Below are 21414 nucleotides of genomic sequence, written 5' to 3'. Positions count from 1 at the left end.
TCCTTTTTTTGGATTTTTTATTTTCTATATTGAGTTTCAAATTATGTCAATTTTGGTTATTATGAGGCTTTTTTGGGTAAAGATAATAACTACAGGGGCTGAAACACAATAACCTAAAAGAAGAAAGTAATCCGTTTTGTTTTCTTCTCTCTTTTCGAGGTCCCTCTTCCTTTGTCTTCTTCCCCTTCCCCCACCACCTCTGTATCTCTCCCTCTCTCTCTCTCTCTCTCCGCGCTTGAGGTTGGCGTCGGAGTAGATTTCCAAGATCTCTCTCTCTCTCTATTCGTCTCTTGGCTATGGCATCTCAGTCGACAGGTTCGTTCAATTCAAAATCGTTTTTTGTGGGTTGAGATTTTTTTAGGGTCTCGATTTATTGAATTATCCTATTGCAATTATTGGTCGGTTCGGTGAGTTTGCTTTGGAATGATGTGAAATTGATTAACTTCGACCTAGAATTGGTTCAATTAGGGGTTTATTCAATCCATGAGATAAGTTTTTGGATCTCGTCTATTCAAAACCTTTTAAGGATTGTTCTGTAACCTGTTTCTCTAACTTTTCAGCTGAGCAACTTCTGTTTCGATTTCGTATTCCCATACCTTCTTCAATCATTGTTTTGAATTGTGATATTGTTTACCTTGGATTGTCTGATTGATGATGGATGATAAGTTTTTTTTTTTTTTTTTTTTTTTTTTAACTCTTTGGATTGCTCTTAGTTTTCGTTGGCCTTATCTTTTATTGATTCAGTTAGATTTTTTCATTTTTTTGATTGCAAGTTGATGCCTTTTCTTATTCGGCATCGTAGTTCTACTCGTTGTTTCACACAACGTTGCATTGATATTGCTAATACTGTTTCTTATCCTATTTACAATTGCTTCATCGAGTCTCTTTAGTGTTTTTACCTGTGCTTATTGCTTCAGAATGTTATCTATTATCTAATCATTATAACTTCAATTTTTTTCGGTGCAGGTGGCAGTCCTCCTAAACCTTGGGAACAAGAAGGAAATACATCTGGTCCTAATCCTTTCAGGCCTCCTTCGAATACTAGCACGGCTGGTTCAGTTGAGGCTTCTGGGACAGCTAATCCTGGTGAAGTTGTTTCATCCATAAACAGGACTAATACATCTCCTAATATGAATGCACTCAGTAGGCCTGTACCGACTAGACCTTGGGAGCAGCAGAATTACGGGACCACCATGGGAGGTATGATTCAAAGTTATCTTTTTTTTTTTTTGGTTGTTGAGATTACATAGAGCTTAGTTCTCTTATTGTATGAATTGCAGGTTATGGTTCAAATCTAGGTGTGAACTCTGGGTATGGTTCAGCATTAGGTGGGTATGGTTCATCATATGGTGGTGGAATGTATGGAGGTAGTAGCATGTATAGAGGAGGTTACGGTGGCGGTGGTGGTCTATATGGAAGTTCGGGCGGCATGTATGGTGGAGGTGGGATGTATGGTGGCACGATGGGTGGTTATGGTATGGGTATGGGAACGGGAATGGGGATGGGGATGGGGATGGGAATGAGTCCTTATGGTGGTCAAGATCCAAATGACCCTTATAATCAACCTCCATCTCCACCAGGCTTCTGGATTTCATTTCTTCGTGTGGTATTGTTCAGCATTTTTACTTATTTTGTATAAGAAAATCAAAGAAGTTGATAAGTCAGTTCTGTATAACATAAAGTGTTCATGTTTTGATTGATGACAGATGCAAGGTGCTGTGAATTTCTTTGGCCGTGTAGCGATGCTTATAGATCAAAACACGCAGGCCTTTCACATGTTCATGTCTGCGCTTCTTCAGGTTCCGTCCTTTTTTCTTCTACCAACTTTACTTATACTGATTTCTTGAATGATTTGATTATTGTTCACATGTTAACACCATTCAAATATTTTTCCACAGCTGTTTGATCGTGGTGGTATGTTATATGGAGAATTAGCAAGATTTGTATTGCGTATGCTTGGGGTGAGAACAAAGCCTAGAAAGATGCAGCAGCCACCACAAGGGCCCAACGGACTCCCTTTACCCCACCAGCCAAATAGAAACCAGAACTACATCGAGGGGCCTAAAGCTGCTGCACCAGCACCAGGTGGTGGCGGTGGTTGGGACAATGTATGGGGAAACTGAATGACACCCAAATCCTTCAGCATTGCTTTATATACACCATGAAAACCCAGTTGGTTACTGATAGAAGACAAGTCGTGCAGCAGCCTGCAACGCAGATTGGGATATATGAAAGCCAGATGTTTGTTTACAAATCGAGTCTCTTCTTCTCTTCTCTCCATCTCTCTACTCAGTTTTCTGGTTGTGTGATAAACAAACCGCTGATAGATGTAGAACTCAATAAAATGGAAAGTGAAGTTTAAGTGTATTTTAATTAAAGACCTTTCTATTGATATATTTATATATATTCGATTCTCTTCTTTAACTGGATTCGAAGCAACACTGTTGATTAGATTGTCCCTAGAGTCTCTGTTTGTCTCTACTTATCGCTCTTTCTTCGACAAACTAAGATGAAGTTTATTTTCTCTTTCTGTCTGAGGGAGTCACAGCTAGGCGTTCACACAGTGAGGTCCCATGGAATGATACACTATTGGTAGATTTGTTAAGAATCCAATATTGATACACTTTTTAGTTTTTACTAGTGAAAAGAAACGGAAGTAAGGAAGAAACACTAGGAATCAGCAGAGCACATGAAAGAGTTCTTAAAACTCGTTGTTGTGTTGTAGCTTCAGTGTTCATTGTGTCATGTTCTTTACACTTACAAATCAGAATGTGTATAAAATGATGTCTTAATGACTGTCACGGGAGCCATGGATCTGTCTTCAGCAGCATTCGGATCGTAACCTCAAATGAGAATGAATCCCACATAAGATACATGTAAAATATACATTTTGATAACTTATTAACAAATTGAAGCCTATTCTAGAATAGATCCGTTCTTGCAGTTTATGTAATTTAGTCTATTTAATTTTGGATTTTTATCGATTTTGTTTCACTTAATAAATGAAAAACTAGCCCATGATGGTTACTTATATATACCGGGAATCATCTAGATAATTTATAAGAAATTGGACACGTGGCTCTCTAATATTGGTGAATCATCTAGAATATACGATCACGCGCAAACATAATAACCGACTTTATTAATAAACCGTCTTTTCTTATTGTTGATTCATCTGCACCGTCGATTGGTTACCTAAAACAATTACTAGCCGTAGGATCTCTCCGAATTCCTTAACCGGCTCGGTTTTGGGTTTTGCTCCCCCCTCTATATATATATGAAAAATGTGATTGAAGATTGTTCATCGCTTCTGTATCCTTTTCTGTTTCTGTTTTTTTCTTTGCATGTCGATGATTCCTTATTGCTTTCTTTGATTATGTTTCTATTCTTTTTATCATCTCTTTAGGGTTTTGCTCGATTTTTTCAACATCTGATATATCTTCGTTGATCTCTAATGATCAACCCTTGTTGTTGATCTTTTTGCATCGATAATGCGACTGATGGATCCATCGAGGTACGTTGTTATTATCTACGCATATATCTATATCTTTTTATTATTGTGTATGAATCTTTCTGGTCTTTTGCTTACATGTCTCGTAGAATTCGATTACTGCTTTGTGTTTGGTCTGTATGAAGTCTTCTTCTAACTCTGTATTCTGTTTTTTGATATTCTTGTATAGATTTTACATAAGCATCAATTCTCGTTGATCCATTCATCGACCCTCGCCGATTCTTATCATCAACCCTCGTAATTGATCTGAACCACCAACCCTCGTTGATCCAATCATCAACCCTCGTTGATACGCTCGTTGATCAACAAGCAGAAGTCTGTATATCTTCTAATGAAAGAAGGAATGATCTTGTAGATGTCTGTGTTATTTTCATGCAAGTTTTGTTCGTTTTCTTTATATGACTATCTTTAAAATCTCATTATCTAACCGATGATATTCTTGTTATGGTTTGGCTTGTCTTGCTCTGATCCGGGAGTGGCATTGATCTTTAGCGTATATATATTTGGGATGGATTGTTGAGTTTTCAGGCCTGTCCATCGAGGTATTTCTATTATTTTCTATACCTAGTGTTTCTCAATCTTCTGGTTAGATATCATGTAAAATTTGGATAACAGTCTTCTGACTCATTCTGTTTTGTATTCTGTCTTGTAGGTATTACATATTAATATAGAGGTGCAGCCGCGCAATGACAATAAAAACACATATGATCGATTCTTGTTGGTCTTATTATCAACTCTCGTTGATCTTATTATCTCCTGATAATGCTCCAATCAACTCTCGTTGATCTCATATATCATCTCTCGATGATGCTCCAATCAACTCTAGTTGATCTCATATATCATCTCTTGATGATCCTCCAATCAACTCTAGTTGATCTGATCATAGCATCTCTCGATAATGCTCCTATCAACCATCGTTGATCTTGTTATCATCTCTCGATGATATTCCTATCAACTATCGTTGAATTTTGTTATCATCTCTCGATGATCTTCCTATCAACCCTCGTTGGTTTTACGATCAACTCGTGATAATGTTCATACCAACTCTCGTTGGTCTTACGATCAACTCTCTCGTTGGTCTTTTGATCATCTATCGATGATCTTCCAACCAACTCTCGTTGGTCTTTTTATCATCTATCGATGATCTTCCAACCAAATCTCGTTGGTCTTACGATCAACTCTCTCGTTGGTCCGTTTATCATCTATCGATGATCTTCCAACCAACTCTTGTTGGTTTTATGATCAACTCTCTCATTGGTCTTACGATCAACTCTCTCGTTGGTCTTTTTATCATCTATCGATGATCTTCCAACCAACTCCAGTTGGTCTTATGATCAACTCTCTCGTTGGTTTTATGATCAACCCTCGTTGGTCTTTTTATCATCTCTCGATGATCTTCCTATCAAACCATCTTGATCTTTGTTATCATCTCTTGATAATGCTCTTATCAACCATCGTTGATCTTTGTTATCATCTCTTGATAATGCTCCTATCAACCATCGCTGATCTTGTTATCATCTTTTGATAATGCTCTTATCAACTCCCGTTGATCTTGTTATCGTCTCTTGATAATGCTCCTATCAACCATTGTTGATCTTGTTATCATCTCTTGATAATGCTCCTATCAACTCTCGTTGATCTTATGATCAGCTCTCGTTGATCTTGTTATCATCTCTTGATAATGCTCCTATCAACCATCGTTGATCTTGTTATCATCTCTTGATAATGCTCCTATCAACTCTCGTTGATCTTGTTATCATCTCTTGATAATGCTCCTATCAACTCTTTTTGATGTTATGATCAGCTCTCGTTGGTCTTATGATCAACTCTCTCGTTGGTATTGTTATCATCTCTTGGTAATGCTCCTATCAACTCTCGTTGATGTTATGATCAGCTCTCGTTGGTCTTTTATCATCTCTCGATGGTCTTCCAATCAACTCTCCTTGACAAAGAAAGGAATAGAACACTTTCAGAGGTTTATGTTTGGTCTTTCAAACTGACCCCAGAAACAGATGTACAAGAGAGAGTAAGCAGGGGATGTATCTGAAGAACAAGAAAACAGTGTAGACTTGTTTTGGCCTAGATTTTGGAAAATAATGATTCGTGTATAGAAAAAACCCTGGGGAGCAGCTTATGAACAATGGAGGAACGTTAAGGGGAGGATTGCAAGAGTAGGATACGTGTTGCCAAGAATTAGTTCGGACTTTTATGTTGCAAAGGCTTAGCAGCAAAGTTTGTGAAAGTGGGAGATATGTAATTTTTTTTGTATTCTTGTGGGTGATGAGTACTCAATGATCATCAATATACAAAAAGCTATTTTCTCACTCGTTTATTTACAGCAAAACAAATACCAACTTATCCACACCCAAAAGTGTTTGATTCACATCACACCCAAATTCAAACGGTTTTTAAAAGAGGATTCTCTCAAAATTTCAAAAGGTAAAAAAAGTGCAAATATACATTACTAAACTAGCTAGAGAAGCGGCTTCTCAGAAGCCTCCTCCTGAAGTTTCTGGTAGTTGGATTGGTAAGTACGAAGGAGAAGACCAACACAGACACCTAGTCCAATCCCAACACCAACCCCTACACCTGCATTAAACCATGTTTACTTCGTAATCCTCTTTGTAATTCGCATACTCTGTTGCCTACAGACAAAAGGAATGATACTTACTATACAAAGAGTGATAATCTTATAAATGGTCCATCCCCAAAGAATCACAACATTACAACAAAGCAAATATTGGGGGATTGTGCAAGAGGCATAAGTAAAGAATTCTAAGGACCATCCATTATGACTTCATGGACACATTATAAATTTGACAACTAAGTGAAGTATTTGTTGATGACCAAAAAAAGAAAGGATGTATATAGTATTTGTAATGTATATTTTCAGAGTTGTTTACTAGCTTGCTTTAGCAGCATTCGGATCCGTTCTTGCAGTTTTCCTCTGAGTAAGACCAACGCATATATACTGTTGGGTAATGGATGCTTCATTCTTGTGCATATAGTCTCCAGTCTGCTCCTATGGCCATCATTTCCTCTGCCCTTATTGTTATATCGGCTCTATGTAACCTGAACATCTCAACTGCTGTAGGGGTCAGCCTCGCATTCCCGCTCATGTAGAGAATCTGGAGGTTCGTGCAACCACCTCGTAGAGCAAGCAACCCTTGGTCACATAAGTTCCTACAACGGTTCACATGGAGTTTTTTCAAGTTACGGCACCACTTTCCTACGGCTTCCCATCCCAAAACCTTAACTTCATGACAGAGAGCCAAGTTCCACTCTTGGAGCACTGGACAACCTTTTGCTATAGCTTCGATGGATTCATCACCAACCGTTCTGCACATCCTTAGGTTCAAGATTCTAAGTTTTGATGCAATCCCAGATCCAATAGGTACCAACCCATCTTTGTGGATGTAGCAACTTACACCTGAAAGGTTAAGAAACTCAATCCCACCTCCGCTAATGATCCCAGTTATACCCTTAGGCTCAAGCTGACAAGACTCAGCATCCACATAGCCTAGAGTTGGAGAACAGCCGTTGAAGCCAACACCGGTTATGCTCTTGCAGTTTGAGATCTTCACTGACTTAAGCTGCAAGCATGCTTGTGACAATGCCTTAATCCCAAAATCAGATACTAGAGGGCAATACGAGAGATTAACGCACATTAGAGGCAAGGAAGCCCTGGCTAAAGTTTCTAACCCAATGTCACTGATATTGCAGCGGTAGAGACTAACCACTCTTAGATTGGGACAAAAGCTAGCAACTGTAAAGATCGCATCATCAGAAATACCAAAGCAACAATCTAAGTAAAGACTATGCAGTCTTGCACCGGGAAACCTAAGAGAGGCGAGGCTTGAATCATTCAGTAACGTGCAACCAGAAAGCGAAAGATGCTCCAACCACTGGAAACGAGTGAGAAGCCTGTGGAGATGATAGGAATTCACATCAGGATTCGGCTGAGACAGACTTGCAGGGTTCAGTACTGTGAAGGAACACTGAAACTGTAAAGAGCGACGGCTTATGTTTTGGATGTTGAGCCAGCGATGACAAGTCAAACCGAATGAATCATGATCAGCAACATTATCAAGTCGTTGGAAAATAAAGGAAAGACAATCATCTGGAAGGTGGGTAATGGAGGTCTCAGTATCATCAAACTCAGACACAACCTCCATCTATCACTTCAACTCCAGTATAAATGAAAAAACAAAATCTTATCTTTTGAAACTAAAACCTCCTCCAAGTCTATAACTATACCTCCTTCCACATAGTTACTTTGATACAGAACAGAAACCTAAGCGAAGATTGCCTAAATCAAGTCGGAAAAGCTTCAATTTTGATCTAAATGAAGTAATCCAGAGAACCCTTAACCTCAATTTAAACCAGATTATAGCTCTTTGTCCGAAACCAAGTTCCAAAATGGATTGGCGCCTACTGGGTAATATAAGAAAATCAAGAATTCCGCATCACCAGATAAGATCAGGGAAACGAAGACATTGCAAGCTTAGATTCCAACCAAATCAATCTCCATGAGAAACCCAACATGCCGTAAGAAGAGACTCAAATTAAAAAATTAAAAAAGCAAAACTTTGAGACTCAAAATTTCTGGATTTGGATTGGATTGATAAGAAACGGATTACGAATATGAAAACCCAAGGAGAAGCAGAGAGCTGAAGCAATTTTTTTTTTTTTTTTTAATTCCGTCCATAGATATTATAATGCACGTGTTATGACACCGTGCTGTGACGATAGCGTAAAACGTATCGTGGCCGTTGATTCACGTCACAAGTGACAAGAGAGGTGGTCAGAAATTGGCTAATGGTTTTTAGTACTTTTAGCTCACTGATCTTGCAGCCATGGTGACGATTCATTCCCTTTCTTAGCCAGCCTTGACTTCAGCTGGACCGATAGACGGAATGCATCCTTTTTTAAAATTATTAATAATCAGAATCATTTGCTCATTAGTAGTATTACTAATTAGCAGTTAAGCACCACTACAACCCAAATACAACTTGGATTATATACCCATGTAAGCTTCGCATGTGATACAGTACCAATCAATACTATATTTGATTAGTCAATGTTTGAATCCAACCAAAAAAAATTTGAATGTTAGTGAACTCCGGCAGATGATTGATGATTTGATGGTGGTTACATATCCAACGGTAGATTTTTTTTTTTTTTTTTTCTGATGAAAAAAAAATACTCATGTGGATTAGATATACTCGGCTGTGAAGAAGCCAGCTACAAAATTACTATTAGGATGATATATGTTCCCGCTGATTTGACATATGCTATGAGTGAGAGGAGTTGCTTTTGTCCGGATTCCAACACCTGGTCATAATTTTCACTGCACCTAGGAATAATATTTGTCTCAAGTCTTAACTATGTACTTGTATAAAACAAAAACAATCAAACTATGTATGTATTTGTAGTTCCTGTGTAGATCTTAGAGCTTCTCCAACGGTGGATTTAGCAAAGGTTTTTATTACAGATTGTGATTAAAAATAAATCAGAACTAATAAAAAAGATAAGAGTTGCCTCTTATTTAACAAGCTTAAGAGTTGCCTCTTAACAAATACGTGTCAGCATATCTTTCACTTAGTTTTTAATATAAAAACAAATTTTTTTTTCCCCTTTCTCTTCCTCTTCCTCTTCCTCTTCTCTCTTTCTCGCGATACTCCCAACCCAAAACAAAGAGACTTTTTTTTTGACAAAATCAGAACCTGGCAATCGGAGGTTTTGATTAACCAATCGCTAATCGGAGGTTTTGACTAATCAATCAGAAATCAGAGATTTTGATTAACTAATCGGAACGACATATGGGAAAGCGTTGAGTCTTCTCCACCATGCATGATTGTAATTAGGGTAATCTGTTTGTAGAATGTGCTCAAAGTCTCTGTTTTATTCTCTTACCTCCTTCTGTTTTCTGTTTTATTGCTCTGTTTCTCTTTATTCGCATGAAAGAAAGATGACAATGTTGTTTTTTTTTTTTTTTTGTTAACGTGGTGAGAGAACGAAACAGAAATTAGTGGAATTGATATCTTTACAATTCTATTAAAACTCTCTTAAAGTGTTGCAATATATAACTGTTAGAATTAACGAGAATGATTTGAAAGTTTAGAATGCTTGAAAATCTATCGTTTATGTCTTCAAAATTATTCAATCAAATGGTTTTAGAGGTGTTGGTAAGGCTGTGAAGTATGTTGCATTTGTAGTTGATATAGATTGTAATAGTGGCTTTTAAAAAGTGAACTAGGATATAACTTATCTGTTTTTGTTTCAGTTTTGGTTATGATCATCCTCTTGTAATCATTTATACGTCTATAAATGTCGAGAAAGCAAGTATCTTTGCTGTTTAATTAGTTGTTTTTGTTGCTTTGCAGATCACTTGTTACTGAGTTTTACTAAAAACAAAGGATGCTTTGTGTTTCAGGAGCTTAATCGATTCAGCTAGAGGCTTCTGCAAAAACGGAGCTAGCAGCAGATTCGTCCATAGTGATGGAGGAGCCGATTCCTCCTGGACTTGCTCATCACTTCATGACTTACATGGAGAAAGGCAAATTCCCTGACAAATACAGGTACTATACTAGTAGTATTAACTCTCATACTTAGTTGTGATTGTTCCATGAATCCTTGTGTTTAAGTCCCTTTTTATCCGTTTGTGTAGAATTAACCAAACAATGGAACGAGAATTGTTATGAGTTCTTGTTATGGGTGTATATTTCATATATCTCAACTCATTAAAAATGTGATCACTGATCCGTTTCTCTCAACCTCTCTTTTATATTGTTTCTTGTGATTAGTTTGGTAAGGGAGACCATGGTAGACTTGTGATCAGTTTGGTCGGGTCAACAAATGGCAAAAACTAGAGAATTCAAGCAGGTTAGTTTCCTTTTTTACTTAATTTTGTTTAATTCACTGCTTCCAACTACCAAATAACTAAACCGGTCTTGTCAGATTAGGTAAGCAGTAAGTCTTGTATTGATTGTGTTGTGTTCGTTGGTTGTTCAATGGTTGTGTTTATGGGGTGTGTTCAATGCTTTGTAGTTGAAGTGGAAATTTACTTTCTCATTGATTGCTACTAACACAAACCAAATCGTTTTTAACCAAACCCTCACATTGATTGCTACTAACACGACCCTTTAGCAATATCTTCCCTTCTACTTCTAACACGCACAAAAAAAAAAAACGATATGGATTCATATGGTTCCATGAATCCATATACTAACTCTCCTGGCTTCATGGATCTCCTACATAGTCAAGGAGAAACCCACAGTCTGGACTCCAATCCATACGACAATGTTTCACCAAGTATTGAGGTTGGTGCATCACAAGTCCCTATTGTTAGTAGCCAATACGCTGGTGCTTCAAGTCAAGGTGAAATGACACAACCCGAGCGTAGATCAAGAATTACATGGACCCCAGCAGATGATGTTCTGCTCATCAGTGCATGGCTTAACACAAGCAAGGATCCAGTAATTTCAAATCAGCAAAAGCGTGGAACCTTTTGGTCACGGATTGCAAAGTATTATGCAGTAAGTCTGAAGGCTGCAGGTCGACCACATAGAGCAGCAAGTCATTGTAAGCAGAGGTGGGGGAAGATAAATGATATAGTTTGCAAGTTTGTTGGATGCTATGAGGCTGCCACAAAGCAGAAATCAAGTGGACAAAATGAGGATGATGTTCTGAAGCTGGCATATGAAATCTACTTCAATGACCACAAGGTGAAGTTCACCTTGGAGCATGCTTGGCGAGAGCTTAGGTATGATCAGAAATGGTGTGCTTCTTCATCTACTAAACCCGCTGGAACCCCAAAAAGAAGAAAATGCCAAGATGGTTCTGCACAGTCCTCAAGCTCGATGCCACAAGACCATGGAGCCGATGAATGTATGACTCGACCCCCTGGTGTTAAGGCGTCGAAGGGAAAATCCAAAAAGAATGTTGAGTCGACCGTTGAGGGAGAAGGGAAGGCTTTCTTAGAGTTTCAGGTCAGCAAAGTTCAGAGGATGCTTGAGCTAAAGCAACAAGACTATGCTTTGAAAGAGAAGGATTTTGCTTTAAAAGAGAAGCATAGCAAGCATGTCATGCTTGAAAACCTTCTTACAAAAAAGGAACAACTTAGTGAAGCAGAAGTTGCTTTAAAAGACAAGCTTATTAATGACATGTTGTCAAGGAATTCAGTTTGAGAGTTTATGTTCTATGAGTTTGAATTTCACCATGTTTATGTAATATTTGAATGTTTCTTTTGTATGTCTTTGAATATGTTTTGTATGAGTAATGACATGTTTATGTTGTATGAGTAATGGCATGTTTGTTTCCCGTGACAAACCCTTCAAGATCAGTGTGAATTATTTGTTTTTTTGGCTATATGTAACTATGTTATCCCGTGAGAACGAGTTGTACTAGTTCTCCTTTTGTTATTTACTTAGACACACCACTACTTTTTACAAGTTTTGTTTTTTCCATCGTTTTAGAGGCTGTAGCGTCACAAGATCTCTGGATATGGCACGCGTTTTTTGGACCTCCAGGTACATTAAACGATATCAATGTTCTTGATCGCTCACCAGTTTTTGACGATATTTTACAAGGTTGTGCTCCTAAGGTGAATTATACTGTCAACGGGCACCGCTATAAATTGGCCTACTATCTCACCGATGGGATTTATCCAAAATGGGCTACTTTTATCCAATCTATTCCCCTTCCACAAACTCCAAAGGCATCCTTATTTGCTACATATCAAGAAGCTGTTCGTAAAGATGTTGAACGTGCTTTTGGAGTCTTGCAAGCTCGATTCCATATAGTAAAAAACCCGGCTCTCATCCATGATAAAGAAAAAGTTGGAAAGATAATGAGAGTGTGTATCATACTACACAATATGATAGTAGAAGATGAACGTGATGGGTACACGCAGTTTAATGTTGCAGAATTCGAACAAACACAATCAAACCGAACTTCACATGTGGACTACACACTTCCTACTGCGAGGCTTTCAAACATCACCGAGATGATGATCACGCGAAATGAAGTTCGTGATAAAAGAACAAATGAACGCTTGCATGATGATTTGATTGAACATATATGGCAAAAGTTTGACACAAATCAAGGTTACAATCAGGATTACAACTAATCTATTATCCCATTTATGATTTGTATTCCTATTTTTACTATGCTTTTATAATTTGTAAGTTTTAAAATTAATGTTTAAAAATTTATGAAATGCTATTATTTCTTATTTTTATACAATTTAAATTATTTAAACATTCAAAGTAATTATGTTTTACTTAAAATATTTTCATTTCATAAATAATATTTTTGACAAATATTTTTTTTCAAAATTAAGAACCCCAATAAGAACTTCACCATTGGAGGAGCAAAATTTTAATTACCCAATTACAAGTTCTTACTTTCATAAAGTACAAAATCTATTCTTAAAAAATTTAAAAACCTCACAATAAGAACCTTACCGTTGGAGAAGCTCTTAGTAGTTTGTATTCATGTTGATATGTATATTTCTATTTTCAAGGTGATGGTACACTCAGGTAGATATTTTTACTTGGCATCTTCATCAAATAACATCTATTGGGAGAGACTAAAGAGTGAATTTTGCCTCAAAGGCAAGGGTAAAGAGTTTTTAGGGCTTTATTATTACCACCGATGTTGCCCACTCACGAGAAAAAAGCATTTGTTTATCAATTAGTGTCTCCTTGGATGTAGTGAACAAGTTGGACTTTTGCATATTAATTCTCCCGCCAGTGTAGCAACAAGTCTTCAGCTCAGAGTAGGAGTTCACATTTGAAACCTGATCCTCGTACAGTTTTACTATAGTTCACATTAGATTTTTTTTTTTTTTTTTTTTTGCAGTGAAAATGGGCTTCGTGAAAACACAACTTCGTGATTGTGTACTCTGACAAGAAAAGTACAGCTAGTTTTGCAAGATTTGGGGATGGCCAGTTAATCAATTATTGTATGTAACTTGTAATATTTGGTTGCTAGGTAAATTTAACATTTATTAATCTTAAAAACTTCCAAAAAATCGAGGTACGTAAAATGACCACATGGTGTGTGTTGTAACAATCTCAATATGGCCAACCAAGTCTTCCCCATTTCTAGTCCTTGTCTATGCAACCAAGCTGTTGTGACACTTTCTTTCATTTTTTTGGGGTGCACATTTAGCTTGCTTCTTCTGATTGCCTTTCGTCTTAGCCCTCCTTTTGACTCTCTCGCATCCACAATAACTCTGGCTAGATCATATTTCAAATAAAGTCCAAAAGAAAAAGAAAAACATGCAAAAAATGTAAGTGACAAAAAGCTAGAGAGCGTTTCAAATCAATGGACTATTAATTTCAATAATCACTGGGTTCTTTTTGAAACTTTTATGTTTCTTATACTATAAAACATACGAAAAATATGGATAAGACAAATAAAAGACAAAGCACTCTGCATTTCTTCTTCTACTTTTTCTTTTCCCGACATTTTAGCCCAACTATATATACTCTTAATTAATTTGAATTTCGATTACATAGTCGTATTTCATAACACGAGTAAATAAAGAGCAATAATATTTGGGCGAATAGAAATGTTGTCTTAGTTGTTTTCCTCGTAGATAAAGATGGTACCTATATCACCTTTAATAATTGGGTTGCACAGAAAAGAGAAGATAGTGTTTTGTATAGTACTAATAGTAAAGAGAAGATGATGGTATTAAAAGTCAAAAAGATTCTTTTTGAAAGAGATGACCAGAATTTACTTCACGTAATTATTGCATTTCATATACGTTCTTCCCTGCCCTAGTTTCACTTTTTATACAGTATATTCAATTGTAACTAGAAGAAGAGTTCACTAATCACCCATTCACTACACTTACACTAGCATAGTGGTACCAACCATTAAGGCTCTTTCATTCCTGAGAGAGTGCTGCTCATTGCAGAACACACACACAAAGCTCTCCAAGAAAACCCCAAAAATGGACTACGCCATCATCATCATCATCTTCTCACTCCTATCTTGCGCATCCTCTCTCTTATCATACGCATCTCCGGCCAGTTTTACTCGCCGTCACCTTCTACAAACTCCTTCCACATTTTCTCCGCCGTTCTTCCCACTTTACAGCTCCTCCTCTCCTCCTCCTCCTTCACCACCGCAGCCTCTTCCGCCCCCCGCCCCCACGTTCGCGACATTTCCGGCGAACATCTCCGCACTCGTCCTCCCTCGCTCTCCTCAAGCTCACACTCCTTCCCGCACACTCCTCATCCCAGCTATCTCCGCCGTGCTCGCCGTCGCAACACTACTCGGCCTGTCTTTGTTTCTCTACGGACGGTGGCGAGGGCAAACCCGTCATTTTAAAGAAGAATCCAAGAGCTTAGCAGCTTCTTCTTCAGACATTACCAAATCCGAACAACAAACTCCTCAATGTCCCCTTCCAAGAAACAACAACACAACTGAAAACAAACTCTCTGTAGCTCCTTCTACCTCAGATGTTCTCTACCTCGGCAACGTCGCCACTTCCTCCGGTTCTGTTTTCGTTAAACCGGCCTCACCTGAGATCTCTCCTCTCCCGCCGTTACCTGCTCGTAGCTTCCTCCTACAACACAACTCCGATAAAGAAGAAGAAGACGATGACTTTTACTCGCCTCTCGCGTCGATCTCCGGTCAAGAACCACGAGACCGGAGAACTAATCCGTACAGTAACTGTTCTTGCTCTATCTCTTCACACTCGGACTCTCCGGCGATGTCACCGTCCGCTACGATTTCTCCGCCGTTGAACTCTACCGCTCCACATTGGTCAACTAACCAAAACCCTCAGTCTCCGTCTTCACCGGAGAGAACCGTAAGGAACAACAAGAAATACGGTGGTGCGTCTCTGAGAATGTTTAGCCTCTGGAATCAAAATCTAGGGTTTCCAAGAATCTCCTCTGCTTCTACTTCACCAGAGAGAGGTATGATTAGAACTCCTGACGCATACGCTCGTTCTTCTATGTACTCTTCAGTCTCTACCACGCCGGATCGTTTTTTCCGGAAGGTTCTTGACTCTTCGCCGCCGAGATGGAACGATTTCAGTCGAAATGTCAAGTCTTTGTTCCTTTCTTCAACCTCTGCTTCACCAGCTAGAGATTTTTGTATCAACATCTCTGAATCTTCAAGAAGTTTGAAACCTTCTTGGGAAAATACAGAGTTTGCTACAACTGAACAGAGCGAATCGGGTGCAGCTGCTGTTACTATACCTCCTCCGCAACGGCCACCGCCGGCAATGCCGGAGCCTCCTCCTCTTGTGCCACCGTCACAGTCTTTTATGGTTCAGAAATCTGGGAAAAAGCTATCTTTCTCTGAGTTACCACAGAGTTGTTGGGAAGGAACAACAGAGCGGCCAAAGCCAAAGCTGAAACCTTTGCCTTGGGACAGAGTCCGACCAAGTTCTCGCCGGACAACTACATGGGACCGTCTTCCGTACAACTCTTCTAATGCTAACCCAAAGCAGAGAAGTCTTAGCTGTGATCTTCCGATGCTAAATCAAGAGAGCAAAGTTTTAGGTCCAAGAAAGAGTCAAAATGTTGCTACTCTTCTTACAACACTTAAGCTCACCACAAATGATGTTTGTCAGGCGCTTCGAGATGGTAAAATCATCAGTTTACAAAGCTAATTTATTCTCTATTTTCGATTGTATCGAGTTGAATCTGACTTGTATTTTCTATCAGGTCACTATGATGCACTTGGAGTTGAGCTTCTTGATAGTTTAGCAAGAGTGGTACCGAGCGAAGAAGAAGAGAGGAAGCTGATTAGCTATAGTGATGATTCAGTGGTCAAGCTTTCCCCATCAGAGAGGTTTCTCAAGGAATTGCTTAATGTACCTTTCGTGTTCAAACGGGTTGATGCATTGCTCTCTGTTGTTAGTTTTGACTCCAATGTCAAAGACTTGAAAGGGTCACTCCGCGTTTTACAGGTATAAAACAAAGCTGAAGATAAATGACTATGAATGTTGTTGTAAACTTATGTCTTACGAAGCTATATGATTCTTTTGCAGGCTGCTTGTGAGGCACTGCGAAATAGCAGGATGTTAGTGAGACTTGTAGGAGCTGTCTTAGAGACAGGAATAAAGAGCGGTAATGCTCATGCCTTCAAACTTGAGGCTCTCCTCGAGCTTGTCGATATCAAATCGTTAGATGGAAGAACCAGTATCTTGCATTCTGTTGTACAGAACATCACAGAATCAGAAGGCATCAAAGGGCTAAACGTTGTGAGAAATCTGAGTTCAGTACTTGAGGATGTCAAGAAATCTGCAGATTTGGACTATGGCGTTCTAAGGAGCGATGTGGCGAAGCTCTATCAAGGAGTTCAGAAAGTAAATGAGGTTCTGCTACTGTGTGAGGAGACAAGACACAATGAAGAGCACCATTGGTTGAAATTTAAGGAGTCGATGACCCGATTCTTGGAAACCGCTGCTGAGGAGATTAAAAAGATAGAAAGAGAAGAAGGTTCCACACTCTTTGCAGTGAAAAAGATCACAGAGTATTTCCATGTAGATTCCGCAAAGGAAGAAGCTCAGCTACTGAAAGTATTCGTTATTGTGAGAGACTTCTTGAACATTCTAGATGGAGTATGCAAGAAAATGCAGGTGACTAGAGAAGAGAGTGCCCTGGCTTAGATTTCTTGTGTAATAAAGATCCTATAATCTGTCCAAGACTAATGCATTGTGTTACCTCTTAGTTATGTAAGTATGTTTGTTTGAATCGTTGGAAGGTATGTTCGTATTTCAGGGAATGCAATTTTTACAAACATAGAATGCATTGGTTTGACTTGATATAAGACACTTCATGAATGACGTTGCAAACAAACTTTGGGCACTAGAACCGAGAAGGAAGATGATGAAGAAATGGGAAGAGGTTCTGTTATTCTCATTGAATAAGTATGTTACAGAGACTCTAAAATACATAAAGAGTATTCCAGTAAACTAACAAATCATAATTACACGATCTATCTAATTCAGTCACTCTAATACACTAATATACCAGGTCAGTCAGCTGATACATCCTCTAAATTCCATCAAGAACTTCATCAATCCCCTGGAGGATCTGATAGGCTACATTCTCATCTTCTGCTACAATAGCAGTACACATCTCTGAGGTCTCTATCAGGCCACGGCTAGGATTTGCTATATGAATCATACTGTTTTCTGATCCATTCTCAGATGTGCTGTGTTCTATAGATCCTTTTATTCCCATTTTCAGTAACGCGCCCAAAAGTGGTTCTTGAGCCACTGTGCCCCAATACCTTAATGGCCGAGCCTTCCCTGAACTTTCTTCTTGCTCCAACCCTGTAACTAATCTGTGTTTCCCATCTTCCATCTGAAGCTCACCTTTTAATCTTGCAATACCAAAGTTTTCACGTTGTCTCAGTTTTCTCCAGCTCAATTTGGAGGCCAAGTCCGTTGTAATCTCTACGCTTGAATTGTCTGCAATTCTTGGCACATGCAGCGTCTTGTTTTCAGAGAAATTCAAGATTGAGTTTATCTTCATCTCACTAAGATTGATCCTCTGACTGACAGCATCAGGGACCTATACATAAAATGGTATCAGATAGATGAATATAGACAGATGCACGACGGAAAGATTTCTAAACAAAGTGGAAGAGAATCGTTACCAAAACAATCTTTGGCTGCAAAATGGAAATAAGTGTTGGGAGCTTTTGCAACCTGCAAAAGAAACTACCGCATTGAGTATGGTTGACAAGCTAATTTCAGATCACACATTTGGCCTGTGGACCATGATTTTAAAAAACTAATAATCTGGGAGATAGTGAGAAAATTGCTGGTCACTAAATAGCGATAAGGCATATCATTCAAGGTATGCCCTTGCACAGGGACCCATGTCAATTCCTATTTTGTGCAGGCACAACTCAGACTCCTTGATTAAAGAAGACAGAAAAAGACAACTACGAAGCACCAGAATGAAATGTAATTTTAATCATACAGAAGGCAAACCTTACCTTATTCCAGAAAGAAATGAACATTGGAGAACTTTCATCGCTACTGGTCTAAAAGGGAGAAGTGCTAAACCTGAACTAATTCCATCCTGCAATACATTTCTCATCAGATAGATTGACTAGAGATTCACACTGGATCATCTGATGGAGCTAGGAAAGAGAGAAAGATATAAAAACCTCAAGAACAAGCAATGATTTTGGATCTCCACGCCAACGCTGAAGAAGCTGGACAGAAGGGCCAAGCCGCAAACTACAGTGAGGAGCAAATACAATGCATGGTTCTTGCCAACTCGTTCTGTTCGTATAACTTAAAAAAATTAGTGAATGTTGTAACATACTTTTTATAATGGAATCACCCCACCCCCAAGATTTAGGTTGCAGATTCCATGTGAGGTATTTTACTGATGTATCTGAACTAAGCAATAATTTAAGGTGAACAGAGATGATATATTCAATAATAATACTAGCATGGCATGTGTAATGTGTTTGCAAACTATGCATTCAGCAAAATAACTCATCAAGTAGTGATTGCAGAGATAAAATTATGAACCCTTCTTACATTAAGTTGGGTGAATGAATGGCAGGAAACAAATGAATCTTCTCGTCTTTAATGAATTTAAGATCTTTAATGAATTTAAGATGGTCAAACCATGGTTCTCCTGAAATTAACTGCGACATCAATCAAAATATTTAGTATTTGATCTATCTTTCAAAGAAATTATAACAGAACATATACCATTTGATTCATTTTCTCACATAAAAAATTCAGTGATTAACCAAGAAAATTGGCAGAATATACCTCCTCCTGTCGTTGGTCGCACAGCCACTCGGGTATGGTGTTTGTGTATGCCAATAGCTCTTCTGCCACAGAAGATATTACAAAGATTGGAACCTAAGCAAATCCAGACTAGAGTGATTTAGTCTAACGGAGCTAAAGAATAATTTCAAGTAAATCACCTTTTTCTCTATGCTTCATATCCTCAAGAAAGTAAAACTATAGAATAATAAGAAAGAGAAATTCAACCTTCAAAGACGAGGATTCAATATAATCTGACATTAGTTCAAGGAGCTGCAAAACTATCCCAACACGAGTAATTGTTATCAAGGTTGAGCCACCAGCATCAGCAGATTCTGCAGCACATGAACAAACAAAAGCTAGTTTCTCCATCTCTTCTAAGCTGTCTTCTGTGTTTAGTAATGAAGCAGCCAAGTCCTCATCCTTATTGTCAATACTAAAAAAGTGTAACAGTTAAGAAAGATCCTCGACTCTAAGTCCCAAACAAACATCCTAATAAATGTAAGATAAAGTCATATGTGAGAGTTACCTGATTGTTGATAAATAATTATTATCCGGGTTGGGAGAAATACAACCATTCTCAGTCACTTCTGCAGACTGGAGGCATGAGAAATCTGAGTAAACCATCACATCGAGTCCTTTGAGACCATTGATATCAAAATTTCTCGCATGAAGTGAAACTAAGATGGAGTTTGACACATAACTTAGACTTGCATTAGGTCCGTTGATCAACCAATTGCAAGCCCCAATATCTAGACCAGAACTTAGGGCCTTGATGATCAAGGTCCCATTATAACAAACTTCTTCAGCAAACTTTACAACTTGAACCTTCTTCATGCAACTCTCTACATCATCTAAACTGTGGAAAAGATTGGACATAAATTAAAGTAGAAATCAACAATATGAAAACTTGAAGAGCTGGTAACTTGATAATAATGGGGCAACCTATTGTTCAACAAGCCAATAATAGTTACCTGTACAGACGCATCCAACTGCCCAGATCATCACCACTCTCACCGAAGACAACTTTTTTAAGCAAGGCTGGTACCTTTTGACTATCTAAATCCTTTATCCATCCAGGATAACTTGAGTCCCCGGGTCCATAAAAACATCTGAATTCCTTATGCATCGAGACAAGATCTTCCATCATGAGCTGTCCAATCTTGGCTGTTGCTTCAGTCATATATATCTACATCTTAGCGGTAACAACTCAGCACAATGCACACCCCACCAAGCAAACAAAACACTCAAAACTTTAGGACCTGAAAACGTTTACCTTGGCACAAAATCCAGGGCTTTGGGTAAGGAAAGGCAATCCGAGCAATCCCATAGGGTTGGAGATGAGAACTATATCAATCAAAGAAGCCTCCCACAAATGCAAGGCCTTCACAGTTTTGTACCACGGTTCTGCGCACACCAAATCAGCACGAGTTAGCTGTCTCTCAAGTTTTTGCTTCTTCTGAATTGGATTCTGAGCATCCAGAGACACATCAGATGATGGATATTCAGAAGCTTCAAAACCCACATCGTATGGAACAGGTGAGAAGATTGTGATCGCAGAAAGGTCCAAAGGGCAGTCAATCAAGATTCTGAAACCACATAGATTAAGCATATGACAAGGAGGATAGTGAAAGCCATCTCCTTTACTCAGACATGTCTGCAAAAAAACCACAAAGCTTTCATATTTACTCACACGAGATATATAGACTTACATTAACTTAATACATAAGAGAGCAAGAGAAACTCACCAATTCCATGGCGGTTAACGATACTAGAATCTGTTCAAATTCAGAGCTTTTATATACAACGCAAGCTCAAAACAGCAAGAATAATGCGTATCATAGAAGCTTGTCAGAAATTAAAAAAAAATATCAACTTGTTTAGAGGATAAAGTTGAGAGATTGAAGTAAACAGAGGTTTATGCAAGGCGGCGACGGAGGTTGACGAGGACGAAGCGGCGGTTTTAATTCGAAACTGGTTTAAATTTGGTTCGGTTCGGTTCGTCTTTACTACATTTAAAAATTAAAAGAAAGAAAAAACCGGTTTAGGATCTCAGGTTCGGTTCAATGCGGTTTGGTTGTTCTGATAGATGTTGTTGAGATATAACCGGAGAGAGACGGAGAGCTTT

General features: G+C 38.5%; 5 protein-coding genes and 1 long non-coding RNA gene across 9 annotated transcripts; 4 read left to right on the top strand and 2 right to left on the bottom strand.

Moving 5' to 3' along the window:
• The first annotated feature begins 105 nt into the window (after window positions 1–105).
• LOC104735818 (peroxisomal membrane protein 13) lies at window positions 106–2424 on the top strand. The gene is made up of 5 exons (XM_010455707.3): window positions 106–315; window positions 967–1200; window positions 1281–1606; window positions 1707–1799; window positions 1899–2424. Exons 1-5 carry the CDS (start codon window positions 297–299, stop codon window positions 2121–2123), a joined length of 897 nt encoding a protein of 298 aa, XP_010454009.1. The 5' UTR covers window positions 106–296; the 3' UTR covers window positions 2124–2424.
• An 875-nt stretch (window positions 2425–3299) lies between these two features.
• On the top strand, window positions 3300–5835 carry LOC147949497 (uncharacterized). The gene is made up of 3 exons (XR_015572414.1): window positions 3300–3514; window positions 3681–4053; window positions 4164–5835. It is a non-coding gene; the product is annotated as an uncharacterized LOC147949497 (long non-coding RNA).
• Window positions 5836–6157: 322 nt separating this feature from the next.
• Window positions 6158–7686, bottom strand: LOC104735658 (F-box/LRR-repeat protein 12). The gene has a single exon (XM_019244961.2). The coding sequence runs from the start codon at window positions 7684–7686 to the stop codon at window positions 6502–6504; it is 1185 nt and encodes a 394-aa protein (XP_019100506.1). The 3' UTR covers window positions 6158–6501.
• A 1510-nt stretch (window positions 7687–9196) lies between these two features.
• On the top strand, window positions 9197–11881 carry LOC104735596 (glutathione S-transferase T3-like). Its single transcript, XM_019238589.2, has 3 exons — window positions 9197–9379; window positions 9948–10092; window positions 10318–11881. Exon 3 carries the CDS (start codon window positions 10708–10710, stop codon window positions 11698–11700), a length of 993 nt encoding a protein of 330 aa, XP_019094134.1. The 5' UTR covers window positions 9197–9379; window positions 9948–10092; window positions 10318–10707; the 3' UTR covers window positions 11701–11881.
• Window positions 11882–14033: 2152 nt separating this feature from the next.
• Window positions 14034–17286, top strand: LOC104735406 (formin-like protein 10). The gene is made up of 3 exons (XM_010455232.3): window positions 14034–16125; window positions 16207–16451; window positions 16533–17286. Exons 1-3 carry the CDS (start codon window positions 14478–14480, stop codon window positions 17151–17153), a joined length of 2514 nt encoding a protein of 837 aa, XP_010453534.1. The 5' UTR covers window positions 14034–14477; the 3' UTR covers window positions 17154–17286.
• A 93-nt stretch (window positions 17287–17379) lies between these two features.
• On the bottom strand, window positions 17380–21407 carry LOC104735258 (uncharacterized). 4 transcript variants are annotated; one of them, XM_087474813.1, is made up of 12 exons: window positions 21035–21221; window positions 20812–20943; window positions 20563–20693; window positions 20261–20475; window positions 19816–20145; window positions 19515–19722; window positions 19290–19382; window positions 19050–19159; window positions 18668–18785; window positions 18494–18579; window positions 18149–18200; window positions 17380–18063 (listed from the first exon to the last, which is right to left on the bottom strand). In XM_087474813.1, exons 3-12 carry the CDS (start codon window positions 20614–20616, stop codon window positions 17542–17544), a joined length of 1788 nt encoding a protein of 595 aa, XP_087330939.1. In that variant the 5' UTR covers window positions 20617–20693; window positions 20812–20943; window positions 21035–21221; the 3' UTR covers window positions 17380–17541. The 4 variants fall into 4 exon arrangements, 3 of the variants coding, with proteins under 3 accessions (XP_087330939.1, XP_010453348.1, XP_087330994.1); XR_015572221.1 differs by having other exon boundaries at window positions 19290–19351; window positions 20563–20943; window positions 21035–21407; XM_010455046.3 differs by having other exon boundaries at window positions 20563–20943; window positions 21035–21407.
• Window positions 21408–21414: the final 7 nt, after the last annotated feature.

The sequence above is a fragment of the Camelina sativa genome, chromosome 1 (assembly GCF_030686135.1).
Source record: "Camelina sativa cultivar CO46 ecotype springtype chromosome 1, ASM3068613v1".
NCBI classification, from domain to species: domain Eukaryota; kingdom Viridiplantae; phylum Streptophyta; class Magnoliopsida; order Brassicales; family Brassicaceae; genus Camelina; species Camelina sativa.
This window is presented reverse-complemented; position numbering and strand designations above follow the sequence as displayed.

Coding starts and splice junctions, on each gene's coding strand:
- LOC104735596 (XM_019238589.2), top strand. CDS start 10,708: ATGGATTCATATGGTTCCATGAATCCATATACTAACTCTCCTGGCTTC.
- LOC104735658 (XM_019244961.2), bottom strand. CDS start 7,686: ATGGAGGTTGTGTCTGAGTTTGATGATACTGAGACCTCCATTACCCAC.
- LOC104735258 (XM_010455046.3), bottom strand. Junction 19,383..19,514: donor TTGAATCCTCGTCTTTGAAG/GTTGAATTTCTC, acceptor GGATTTGCTTAG/GTTCCAATCTTTGTAATATC. Junction 18,580..18,667: donor AATCATTGCTTGTTCTTGAG/GTTTTTATATCT, acceptor AATGTATTGCAG/GATGGAATTAGTTCAGGTTT.
- LOC104735406 (XM_010455232.3), top strand. CDS start 14,478: ATGGACTACGCCATCATCATCATCATCTTCTCACTCCTATCTTGCGCA. Junction 16,126..16,206: donor TTGTCAGGCGCTTCGAGATG/GTAAAATCATCA, acceptor ATTTTCTATCAG/GTCACTATGATGCACTTGGA. Junction 16,452..16,532: donor GGTCACTCCGCGTTTTACAG/GTATAAAACAAA, acceptor ATTCTTTTGCAG/GCTGCTTGTGAGGCACTGCG.
- LOC104735818 (XM_010455707.3), top strand. Junction 1,201..1,280: donor TTACGGGACCACCATGGGAG/GTATGATTCAAA, acceptor TATGAATTGCAG/GTTATGGTTCAAATCTAGGT. Junction 1,607..1,706: donor GGATTTCATTTCTTCGTGTG/GTATTGTTCAGC, acceptor GATTGATGACAG/ATGCAAGGTGCTGTGAATTT.